This window comes from Micropterus dolomieu, linkage group LG02, assembly GCF_021292245.1.
Source record: "Micropterus dolomieu isolate WLL.071019.BEF.003 ecotype Adirondacks linkage group LG02, ASM2129224v1, whole genome shotgun sequence".
In the NCBI taxonomy this organism is placed as follows: domain Eukaryota; kingdom Metazoa; phylum Chordata; class Actinopteri; order Centrarchiformes; family Centrarchidae; genus Micropterus; species Micropterus dolomieu.
The window spans coordinates 13,102,139-13,114,406 of NC_060151.1; the positions used below are offsets into that span (position 1 = coordinate 13,102,139).

The 12,268-nt window shown below is 38.2% G+C and overlaps 2 protein-coding genes and 1 long non-coding RNA gene across 5 annotated transcripts in view; 1 reads left to right on the plus strand and 2 right to left on the minus strand.

Annotated features, from left to right (window-relative positions):
* The window catches only part of LOC123987015, a 7,307-nt gene extending 5,863 nt beyond the window's left edge, over window positions 1-1,444 (plus strand). The window contains exon 3 of one of the 2 annotated variants that reach the window (XR_006829049.1): window positions 895-1,444. This is a non-coding gene — a long non-coding RNA (uncharacterized LOC123987015). The remainder of the gene's footprint in view (window positions 1-894) is intronic. The other variant, XR_006829040.1, reaches the window with a different exon arrangement.
* Window positions 1-4,839, minus strand: part of hirip3 (HIRA interacting protein 3) — a 5,996-nt gene extending 1,157 nt beyond the window's left edge. The window contains exons 1-9 of one of the 2 annotated variants that reach the window (XM_046075392.1): window positions 4,691-4,839; window positions 3,576-3,696; window positions 3,320-3,470; window positions 2,271-2,618; window positions 1,992-2,171; window positions 1,701-1,883; window positions 1,499-1,623; window positions 915-1,062; window positions 414-512 (exon numbers count right to left, since the gene is read on the minus strand). In XM_046075392.1, the coding sequence (XP_045931348.1) occupies window positions 414-512; window positions 915-1,062; window positions 1,499-1,623; window positions 1,701-1,883; window positions 1,992-2,171; window positions 2,271-2,618; window positions 3,320-3,470; window positions 3,576-3,696; window positions 4,691-4,767 (1,432 nt within the window). In that variant the 5' untranslated portion in view covers window positions 4,768-4,839. The remainder of the gene's footprint in view (window positions 1-413; window positions 513-914; window positions 1,063-1,498; window positions 1,624-1,700; window positions 1,884-1,991; window positions 2,172-2,270; window positions 2,619-3,319; window positions 3,471-3,575; window positions 3,697-4,690) is intronic. The other variant, XM_046075401.1, reaches the window with a different exon arrangement.
* Window positions 4,840-5,674: 835 nt separating this feature from the next.
* kctd13 (potassium channel tetramerization domain containing 13) lies at window positions 5,675-11,792 on the minus strand. The gene is made up of 7 exons (XM_046075427.1): window positions 11,356-11,792; window positions 10,043-10,303; window positions 9,256-9,425; window positions 8,791-8,880; window positions 8,395-8,447; window positions 8,047-8,242; window positions 5,675-7,143 (listed from the first exon to the last, which is right to left on the minus strand). The coding sequence occupies exons 2-7, from the start codon at window positions 10,278-10,280 to the stop codon at window positions 6,904-6,906; spliced, it is 987 nt and encodes a 328-aa protein (XP_045931383.1). The 5' UTR covers window positions 10,281-10,303; window positions 11,356-11,792; the 3' UTR covers window positions 5,675-6,903.
* Between the last annotated feature and the right edge of the window lie 476 nt (window positions 11,793-12,268).

Genomic DNA, 12,268 nt, shown 5'->3' on the forward strand with positions numbered 1-12,268 from the left:
GAAATAGACAGCACCTGAGTTAAATATGAGTGTCACGGCAAAGGGTCTGAATACTTATGACCATGTGATATTTCAGTTTTTCTTTTTTAATAAATTTGCAAAAATTTCTACATTTCTGTTTTTTTTCTGTCAAGATGGGGTGCTGAGTGTCCATTACTGAGAAATAAAATGAACTTTTTTGATTTTTGGAAAATGGCTGCAATGAAACAAAGAGTGAAATATTTAAAGGGGTCTGAATACTTTCCGTACCCACTGTACATTTACTTACACTACTTTTCTAGAATCAATTTGTCTTTCCTGTTCAACGTGCAATTAAAATCAAATATAGATATGAGAGTTTTTTCCTCCAGAAAACTCTAAGCACATAGGAAATTAATTGGTGGAAACACCCAAGAAAAGAGACAACTAATTACCTTGTGTGGCGATGATGTTGTTGACGTCAAGCTCAGCTAGTTCCTGAGCTTCCTCTCTCTTCATTCTGACTTTTTTGCATTTTGCAATAGATGGCTGACCTGTGCCAAAACACATACACATGTTAGTAATTTAACCCATGGTTCCCTGAGCCAAATAAATAGTGTCATTGTACAAAATAAAATCAGTTTTCCAGACATACAATCTACTGAATGTGTTTGTTATTGGGCTTATCTATCCTTCTTACAAAAGCTCAGGCAAGCTCAATGTACAGTATTTCAACAAACTGGGGTTACTAGAACAGAATTGATATTTTTTTTATGTTGTGTGGGAATTCGTCCTTCTGGTGACACTACAGGTCAAGGGACATCACAAAACACTAGGATTAGTTTGTTTTTTTAACACTTAAATGAACAGAAAATGTTACGATACCTTCAATAGACAAATATAAAACTAAAACTATCTAACCTTGTCTATTGAAAGGTGAAAATATTCCCACTGACCACTGACACCAAGATCTTCAAGCACCTTCTTCAGCACAGCCACCTGTGAGCGAACAGAGCCACATCCATTGAGGAGCTTCTTGTAATTCTGCTTCACACCACAGAGAGCGATGTAGCGTTTCAGCCTCACGACTGCTTTGTTGTCATCCTGTAGGATGAACCCGAGGACGGAGACGGTGTGAAGAGAAGCTGCAACGTCTGTTCTTCATCTCTACTCTACAGTTACCCAATTTACACATATGTTTTGGTGATCCATTTTCAAAATGTCATCTTTGCTTTTCTACCATTCATCTTGCACTTCAACTCTCGACTCCTCTCAAAGCACTGAGGGCAATGAAAGGGACTTAGATGCACCTTTACTCAATATGAAGAGTCAGGAATCAGGATAAAGGGCTGGACACTTACAGACACAATATTTCAGCCACTCCTTTTTAATGTATAAAAAGTTGTAAATTAAATGATTAACTTCTTGCTTTTATTTAATACTTCCTGCCGTTTGCTGCAGAAGATAAAAATGTTACAAAGCTCGATTCTTCTGCATCTGACTGATTGATTCTGATTGTTAACATCACTCATGGGCTCACCTTTTGACCTCTGGCGCTCGCCTCTTTTTTCCCCGTTTTCTTCTTTTTATTATCCTGCTTATCCTCCACAGAGGATAAATCCGAGTCCGAGTCATCATTTTTCTTTTCCTCTGCGACTTTTTCTTCTGCATAACAACAGAAAGTCATATCAAGTCAAATCAAGTATGTATGGGTTATGTAAGTATGAAGTTTGCATAGTTACCTTTTTCACTGTCGTCTGAGGAGTCACTGCCCTTGACTTTGTTGCTCCTTTCTAACTTGCTGTCCGTGTCACTTTCGTTCTCTTTATTACTCTGGGGTGTTTCTGTCCCTTGACTTTTATTTGTATTTCCCGTCTCTCCATTCTTTGTAGTATTTGCTTTCTTTTTCAGGGAGACTTTTTCTTCTGCATAACAAAAAAAAGTCATAAACAAGTCATACAGAAAGTTGTGACAAAATAAATGAGTAAACATTTGAGGTATGGGATCTCTAAGTGTAACATCTGCATAGTCACCCTTTTCACTGTTGTCTGAGGAGTCACTGTTGTTGACTTTGTCACTGTTTTCTGACTTGCCATCCGTGTCACTTTCATTCTCTTCATCACTCTGTGTTTCCTTTCCTTGACTTTTATTTGTATTTCCCGTCTCTCCCTTCTTTTTAGTATTTGCTTTCTTTTTCAGGGAGACTTTTTCTTCTGCAGAACAACAAACACTCTTAAGTCATATCAAAATCGTGACAATATAAGTAAACATTTATGTATGGGACTATGCAAGTGTAACGTTTGCATAGTCACCTTTTTCACTGTCGTCTGAGGAGTCACTGCTGTTGATTTTGTCGCTCCTTTCTGACTTGCCATCCGTGTCACTTTCATTCTCTTCATCACTCTGTGGTGTTTTCTTTCCTTGAATTGTATTTCTATTTCCTGCCTCTCCCTTCTTTGCAGTATTTGCTTTCTTTGCATTCCCTTCTTTTTCTGGCGTATTAATTTCCTCGTCTGTAGAGTCTTCACTGGTCATCTGCCGTTTGCTGTTTCCATTTGTCTTTTTCACCTCTTGCTCTCCATCCTCAGATCCAGATTTAATTTGCTCTTCCTCGTCACTCTCCTCGCTTCCGGTTTTGCAGTCCTCTTTATCCTCCGATTCTGTCATTAACCACACAAGAGAAGACAACATTATCATGATTTTACAACAGAGCAACAAAAGTCACAGAAAAAACAACTACTAACAAGCCTCAAAGGGAGAACCCAGACGAGGTCAGGGTAACTTATGTGCAGAGTGAATGAGCCGATCTGAAATGGCACTGCCTTCAATGAGCGGCATGCCAAACAAAAAATGTGCAGTACGGCAAAGGACCAATGACTACTAGTATTGTCTTTTGTGAAATAAGCCACATACCGTAAAACTTAATAACTATAAAGGGACAGGCCTTTTGCACAAAACCTGCATTTCTTTGTCAAAATGTGTAGCCACACCAGGCCAGTTAAGGGGACAGACATCTAAGGGGGGCTAGGCTTTTAATTCAAGTTTAACAGTATATAGTACCATTGTAGGTTACATACATACATACTTAGACCTGCATCGATTAGTCACAGCTTGTCAAATATAAGGATTTTCTGCATTTATGTTATAATAACTCTAAACTGAATATCTGTGGAAAAACATTTAATGACATCACCAAGCACTGTTCGCATTTTTTTTCTGTCCAAATAAGTAATCGAGAAAGAGCTGCATATTAAGTAATCATTACTTGCAGCCTGAGTGGTCCAGAATATTTTACATAAAGTAACTAGAACATGATATAGGTTATTAAAGGTGTTAAAAAAAACGAATAGTTATAACCTACCTGATGAAGAGCTTGGCTGACAACGGGATTTCTTTGCCCTGGATTCCTCTTCATCATCTCTGTCACTTATCACCTTGTCATTTTCCTTTTCTCTCTTCCTTTTGTTTTGGGGCTTCTTTGTCTCCAGCTCGCTTCCATTTTTGTCATTGTCCTGGCAGGAAAAATCGACATCTGTAAATAATACCAGCACTAAAATGATCTGCATACATCTAAAGCACTGAAACATATCTAAATTGCATAGAAAGAATTCAGATACCTGCATTTTCATCAGTTCCTCTTCAACCACCCGTTTCATGAAACTTCTGGCCTCTGGACTCAATGACTCACGTCGCACATGTGCCAGATATCGCCTTTTTAAAATCCCTAAGGTCAGTGTGCTGGAATAAGACATCAAAAAAGGTTACATAAAGTTGTTTGAGGCTGGAGGTAATTTTCAGTAAGACATAGTTAACGTGAGCCTTTGTGTTTTTGAACGCAGTCTGAGAAATACATCTGAAAACGATATTTAACATACCCACCTTGTGCTGAAGGACAGAGTTTTAAACAGATGAAGACTGTACATCCTGGACTTAATTAATACTGAAGTAAAATTTTCTTTTTTTTTTGAATATTACAATGGCTACTAGGATACTATGGGCCATTACAAATAAACTCAACGCTCTCTGATAGTGACTTAGACAACTTAACGATTTTATTCACAAAATGGATCCAATCTTTACAGTCACACAAAAACACTATAGAGAAACGACATGGGCACTACTTTTAGTACAATTTCCCCCCAGTAGCATTATAAAGAAACTACTATTAAAGCTAGAGTTTTTTATTTATAAGAAACTATTTATCATGTAGATGTGTTAAAAGTGCGCCGTTTATTTCCTAGACGAATTAGGTTATACTTGGTTATTTTTCTAAACTAAAACGAACCAATTACAGTTACTATTAGAGAGGCTACTACCAATCAGGAGGTGTCGTGACTCGTTTCACACTGATCGCTCATTCACTACTGTGATCGAAAATACCACTTCTCGGAAGCTGTCACAAACAAAGCTAGTGCGGCTAACTTAATTTGAATTTAGGCTTTGCGAGGATAACGTAGCCAAAGTAAGCTGACATAAACCATGTTCACCTGCGTCCCGTGTGTAACTTACAGGTATATCTTAATATTAACTGGCGCTAAATGTGCAACATACCGCTTGTTTGGGTAACGTTAACTTAGTTAAATTACTATTGAAGCTTTGTGTAGATGCATACGTCAGTGGGCATTACTGCATTAGCCCTGCATGTAAACCATAATTAGCAACTCTTAACACACACAATCAAAGCGCGTGTTCTTCTAACGAAAACTCTTGAATGCTTCAACTGTAACGTTACCTTAGGTCTGGCTCATCGCGGAGTTGACCGCACACAAACCTGCGGATACTTTTTGTCTCCTTCACCGACACCATCATTTTTTAACTGTGGTGGTTTTTGGCGGCGGCGGGGTCCCCCGCCCCCCGCACGTAGCAGGATGTGACGTCAGAGCACCGCCACTCTCTTTCACAATACTATAATATCTTAATAAATTAAACTGAATTATTAATTTATGTGTCTATTACAATTTTAATTTTACCTTTTTACATTTTAGTTGTAATCATGATACAAACACAATGTTAACTTGTATGTTTACAAAGGTGATTTTATTTTACGTGTAATATTTTAATGAGAGAATGTTTTATTCATAAATGTCGTTTTTCTAAAATACTAATGAGCTAACATATTTCATTAACACCAAGTAAAAATAACTTAGGACAGGTAGAGACAGAGCTACATCAGACATACAGAAGCTCCTCTACTTACTGGGAGCAAAATTGCAGCAAGAATTATCTCCTCATACCACAAACAACAACCAGTAGAAACTCAAGTATAGAAAATAAAATAGTTTGTATGAAATGACTGTGATATTATCATAATTATTATTGTTTGCTATTTAAATAATTGTTCACAGGAGAATATGATACTGCATATCAAAAATTAAGACGTGTTTTTCTCTTTTTGCATTTCATTTTATTGTTTATTTGTATGTATATTTCTATCATTTCTCTCTGAAAGAGCGAGAGCGAATGGATCCACAAAATGGATCCAATCTTTACATAGTTTGTATGATGTTTTGGCAATATTGTTGTAATACATTCATGCCAATAAAGCTAATTTGAATTAAATTGAATCAGAATAATTCATGCCAGATGCAGTTTGAATGGATGAAATGTTTTGGAGCATATCAAGTAAGCACAGAAATAAATACCCTGTGAGTAACTTCTGTTTTTGATAAAATTTTCTTTTGTAAAGAAGGGAAAAATGAGACCAAGAAAACAAATGTTGGATTTCATAAGTAATTTATTCTGACCTTTCCCATGACCACTATAGGACGGAAGTTATATTAGTGCATATTTTAAGGTATTCCAAGGTGATTTTTAAAAAGTGTCTGAGATACATATTGCTCTCATTCAATGTTTTTTTCAGTATTCAGAGTGATTAGGTTTACACAAAACACTGGTGAATATCAGAAAGAAAATACATATCTTCTCCCTGAGGGAAATAAAAATACAACCCAGTATGAATTGCCTTTATCATCAGTGTATGGCCAATTACTTGGAGCAAATTTCAGTGGTTTGAGTAAGACATAAAGCAAAAGTGAAAAAAAAAAATCATGGCTCAGAATAAAATGCAATTTCAAAGAAATGGTCACTGTTCCTCTTGAAACATCAAACTGAAATATAAGTTCACTATTTAGTCATTTACAATCGGATGTGTGCTATAGAGTGCATCATATCATTCTGGAAATTAAAACTCACTTGAGCACTAGTTAACACAAAGATTGCATACAACATGTTAAATACCAAACAATAAATTAGGTTCATAAATTAATTAATAAAAAACATCTTGAAGCAACAGCCGTAATAATTTAAATAAAGAAAATTGAGCTGCTCAACAATCTCATTCATAGACAACCTCACTAAAAATGGCTACTCAGTTTTATTCCAGTGTTAACACTTGACCACCCTGTTCATCTCTGTCAAGCAGCATTAACAGTCCAACTTATGACAAGGCAACAGATGTTTCACAACCTGAATAAACAGACTGACACAGTGTTTCCTACAAGTCAAACACAGACGAGGGTACCAGTGCATATCATTAACACCCACGTTACCAGTGGGCTGTCTGCTCTAGAATAAAATCCACCTATGGGGTGCAATTTGGGTTTTAACGCCCATGTAAAAACATGCAGGAGGTTCCTTAACATTTGCAAAGTAATATTTATGCCAGTTTCGTGTCCCAGGTAATTGAACATATTTCCTATTTAAATAATGTACACATTTTGTTTTCTTGTAAACAAAAGCATCTTTCATCTCCAGACGACTCCTACTTCAGTCACAAATCAATCAGTCATCAACCCCTACATTTCTGCAGTGACGCCCAAAGACATTTAATGAAATAACTAAACTACCAAGCTATTGCTATCAGGGATCTCTCTCTCATTCTGCTAGCATCCAACAAAAAATGAATATACATGAAGTCACTCTCCCACGTCTTCTGTTTTCACATTATTAGTCCTTATACACAGTTTGCTGTCCGTGCCCTCTTTCATCGTGCATTATATGCCGCCTTACGTGGATCCGTCTTACTCGTCTGTCACCGCCCACAGCGCCCTCTTCCTCTGATTGGCCCGTTCCCAGTGAGCCTCTTGAATCTAAAAGGTGTAGTCCTCCTGGACCGGATCCTCTGCCAGTCTCATAAATGAGGATATTGAGGGTTTCTTCAAAGATTCGAGCCTCAGGAAACTCAACCTAAAATACAAAGATGATCAAGTTTTGGTGGTGAGTGGGTCACAATTTATTTGTTAATTGATTTATTTGGAACGTGTTGTGTGTTGAGTTCAGTCGAGTAGACAACAGCATGGGACGCACAGTCATGACAGAGGACACTGGAAATGGAAACTTTGATTAACATTTGTCATATTTTTCCTGCTCAGCAATGCTTCTCAGCTACGGGGAAGCTGCTGACTACGTCACCGCACCACATCGCAATCATTCACTTAAGAACAGCTTTATGACTTACAGGTACTCTGTAAAAGGTAAATGTAATGTGAATAACAGTAAAATCTGGAGAACATATCCTCTAAACTTTTTAATTTGAGATGGTTTGCAGAATTTTAAACTGTTCAGTTTTAGACTTGGTATTTTTTGGTGTGCTATATTAGTTAATATAATACTGTTCCCACCCTAATCAAATCACCACTTCTATTCTTAATACTTAAAACAAATTGATTTGCCATCACAAAGTAACCTACTCTGAACACAACAATGCCATCAACAGCTTAAAGGCGTAGTTCCACACTTATTCGCCCTCTGGCGGAAAGTTAGATGGAGGAAATTGACACCACTCTCAGCATCTCTCTGTTAAATATAAGGCTACAAACAGCAGCCGGTTAGCTTAGCCTAGCATAAAGAAACCGGGAGAAACAGCTAGCCTTGCTCTGTCCCAGGTTTGTGTTAATTAGTGATCTTTAGAGGTTCTGGTGGGAAGACTTTTTTTTAACCTTTGGACAGATTCAGGCTAGATCTGTTCCCCATTTCTGTGCTTAGCTAAGGTAACTGACAGCTGTCTAACTCACTATCAGAGAGCGAATGACCATATTTCCCAGAATGACAAACTACCCGGACTTAATGTTGATATTAATTCGTGCTTACTTTGGTCTGCTTCTTCTCTGTGGCATAGACAATGGAAGTGCAGCATACTTCAGCAATCTTGCGGCCTTCACCGTAGAAAGACCAACAGCAGATCTCATCCCCAAGCACATCTTTGACAAACAGGACACGGCCATTGAATCGTAGCACAAGTTTGTCAAACAGTTCAATGTTCTTCAGCAGGTTATCATCAGAGTTGCTGGCCACAGGGAGAGACAAAGAGCAAGTAATGAGAAGATAAGTAAGCGCTTTCCACTCAAAAACTGAAGCTAAAAAATTAAGGTAAAGTGAACATGTGAGTTTTTGTGGCGGCGTGTTTTCCTGGTGTGCACAGTCAGACGTCATCTTTACCTGGTGTAAGAGTATTTGTTGTTTCCTCTGTTGTTCTGCAGTTTTACTACCGGCTGTAGAGACAAGAAACACAAATAAATCCAGGCAATTCTGTAAGTACATAACTGTCTTTATAAATTGTGAGTCCATACAAAAAGAACCAACTCCAAATTCCTTTAAGAGTTACATTTCTGAATTAAATAATTTCTGACATTGTTAACAAAAAACCCCACAACAGACTACAGTTCATGGCTCACACTTCTAAATCTCTTCAAACCATCTATTGTTTCAATTCTGTACAGAGAAGCAGTCAAACCCTTGATATGCAGAGGTACACTGGAATTAGGGTTTCACAGCTGCTACTGTATTATACACGTTTGTCAGTGGTCCATTTAATTGAGATAAAATGAAATGTACCTTTCTACAAGTAGCAATCATCTTCTGTTCTTCTTTGGCGGAGGTAATCATGGGGATGCGACACACACTTTCAAACACATCCTTTTGTTTCTGCCGGCAAATAAAGAAAGTACATTTAAATATATCCGCAACTAATTAACCATCTAAGTGGATAAGAAATAATAAATTCATAATTTATGTGAAATACCCTGCATAAAGACACACAGGTCTAAAGTCATTAAGTTCCTTGTTAAGTCAGACGAATAGCTAAAACCTGGAACTCTTTGTATTTGTGAAGGTGTGACCAGTAGATTTAGTTTTACATAATACCTGACCGAGACAACAATCAATCATACTGAAATCCATTAACTAAGTGCTGATCAGCTCATCCATCCATTATGCTTTACATCTGCATTTGTGTATGTTTGCAGGCGCTCTTGTAGACAAACAAAACCAACAAGAATTGTAAAAGTATCATCTGTTTACCTGCATGGCACTGAGGCAGTGCTGGATGAGTCCCTGTACCCGATAGTACTGAGCCTCTTTCAGAACCTCCTCCAGTTCCCTGTGGTCCTCCGGAAGCGGTACTGAGCCATCTCGTAGGAAGTTCAAAACCAGTCCAAAATGTCGGCCGCACCTATCCAAAACAACCCAACCTGGGAACGCAGCAAAAATTATTTTGAGTCATTTGCATTCCTTTGTAATCTTTTTGGGGTATGTCACTGTCTGCCAAGGATGTGGTTCTGGTCTTACAGCTAACAAACTTTGAGCTCAAAATCTTTAAATAATTAATGTGGGTATGGTCTTTAGAATTTGCTTACGGTAACAATACTCATATCCTTTCTGAGTCAGCATTTCTTGCTGAGACATTTGAAAAGGCAAAATGGTAATTTACAAAAACTCTCTGGACTCACACTCAGCCTAAGCTCAGATACTTACAACATCAGAGTGTTAAAAGCCAGAAAAACTTATTCTGTTCTTCGCCCTGTGCTGGTGATACACTATGAAACATTGACAGCTGGAATAGACCCACCTTTCCCATACAAATGATTTTAGTTGTAATAATAACCAGTAGAGACAATCCTGTAGTGTGAGAGAGTGAAACATCTTCCCTGCCAACTTCATTACAGTATTTTATACGTTTGATCTCTTACAGCACAAAACTGGGTGACACCACACGTGTGAGACTTTCTGTCCCAAGTTCACAAACGTGGATCACAATGTAGAGCCAGTAAAAAGGTTTGTGCTCGACCAGAGAGAGACATTCACTCACCTTCTGAGTCTATGGTAACCTCTGTTCCTCCGTTACATATGCTCCTCAACATGCTGTCTTCCTTGCTTAACGTCTGGACGGTCGTGTAATGCAGAGAACCACCAACATTTAATTTAACATATTTGCTCCCCAGTAGGCCGCGACTTCCGAGCTCATCTGTGTTGTGGAAGGCAGGCTGGGAAACAGCAGACTGGGCAGAGTCAGCAGCATTACTGCCAGCTGAAGCCTCAGCAGACATGGGGCTGAGGAGTCACTTCCTGACTGTAGTAAAGAAGAACACGATGGCTTGTTTATAGCACAGGTTTCGATCAGAACAATTCTTTATTATGAAAATAGTCAATAGTTCAGGCGTCTCTGAACTACTGACTATTTGTATAATAAAGCAGCACAGACACCAGATGTAGAACCACACCCTGCATGAAATATTAAAATTGCTAGAAGCTGGAGTGAGGTACTCTGAGAAATGGACCATGGGGATACGCATGTAATCATGCCCCACTGTGTGAATTTTGATTGGGATAAATGCAGTTAAATTCTGGGATATTCATGCATGCAGTATGTCAATAGTCCTCATGTGTATCCAAACATATCCAGCTTGTATGAAGGCTACATACTAATGAAACAGCTGGTGTAAGTGACACCAAAACTACAACAGAAAAAGCCATGAGAACAATGCTGGAGCAGGAAATTGAGAGGCTACAACATTTTAGCTTCTAAGGTTAGAAGATCTAAACAGCCCTATTTGTTGTCATCCCAGATACTTCTGGATTAATTAACTTACTAAAGAAGCGTCTTAATAAAAATTCTGATTCTTCAAACACACCCACTGTGTCCAGTACTTGTTAAAAACTGGACAAAACACATAAGGATGTGAAAATACCCCAAATGGACAGCAAATGAGGATTTTCTTTCCAAAGTGTAAACAATTAACAGAAACAAAGCCTTACTCATTATTTGTAAAGTGCATCAGTTTCCTACCGAGCTTCCCCCCCCCACACTTCATCTCAGCGGGATAAGTAACGTGAAGCATTGTTTCAGAACAGCGCTTGAATGTAATAAGTCATCCTACATTAGCACGTAGACCGTCCTGTCAAGTGACTGAGGCGTGTGTGGTGTCAGCTACCACCAAAGTTAGGTGTTTATCTAAACGTTACATAATGTTAGCAACAACTAGGCTGGCTACAAACACAATTCAGTTACCGTTAGTTCACACATGATAGCACTGGCTGAGATCAGCTTGGTTAAGATGCTAACTTGTAACAGGCTAATAAAATCTGAACTATATTAGTTAGCTTAAAGCAAATTGTACTTACCACACTGAACATGCAAGGGAGCTGCAAGAGTGAACCTAGCTAAGCCAAGGTGGCTAAAAGTGTGAGCGTTAATCAGCCTGCAATCGATAATAAGCTAGCTGGCTAATATGAACAGCCCAAACGACACAAATGAATTTACAACGCAGCTAACGTTTGACAACTCATGTTAATCGCAGTCAGCTTCACGTAAGCTAAATCAAAGTGGCTAAAAACAGCCAGACTGTTTAGCTCCGCTTTAAGCTAACAGTGCTCTTTCTGTTTGTAGATCGCTTCTTGGGTGAAAAATCAGAAATAAGCCATCAAAAAAAGCAAACTGCTAAATTAAGAAGAGCCAATTCCATTGTTGGACATAAAGATGATCAACTGATGCTAATAGGAGAAGCTAAATAGGTCAATCGGAAACGAAACTACACCACATCGTCTTCCGCTGCTTTCTTCTTCTACGTCTTCATCTACGTGTGACGCGATTTACTGCCACCTTATGGGTTACCACCAACACCTACACTACACAGGTGACTGTTGTCCAAAGAGCATGTTTTTTTTGTTTTTACTGTAACAAAAAAATCCTTGGAGTTTATGTAGTTTGAACTAAACAGTAACCAGATAGTGTTTAGATGCTATACATTAACAACTCCAGACTCCTCACTGATAAGCTGCCCTGCAAAATAAATATTTTGTCCACCCAAAATATTAAAAACACTGCTCTCTCTTTTGGTTGTTTGTATGTTTAGCAGGCAGTGTGATATTGTGTTATTATAATGTCAGCCCCTAGTTGAGTTGAGCCATGTGTTTAGAGTCTACTGCTCTCCAGTGGTCACAATAACAAGGTACAAGGTAGATTTATTTATCATTTTATAACACAGCTATTGCACAGTAATATGAGTATATATCAATATGTACAAATCACATTAAT

Coding starts and splice junctions, on each gene's coding strand:
- kctd13 (XM_046075427.1), bottom strand. CDS start 10,280: ATGTCTGCTGAGGCTTCAGCTGGCAGTAATGCTGCTGACTCTGCCCAG. Junction 9,426..10,042: donor GGTTACCATAGACTCAGAAG/GTGAGTGAATGT, acceptor CTGCGTTCCCAG/GTTGGGTTGTTTTGGATAGG. Junction 7,144..8,046: donor CAGAGAAGAAGCAGACCAAA/GTAAGCACGAAT, acceptor TTTGTATTTTAG/GTTGAGTTTCCTGAGGCTCG.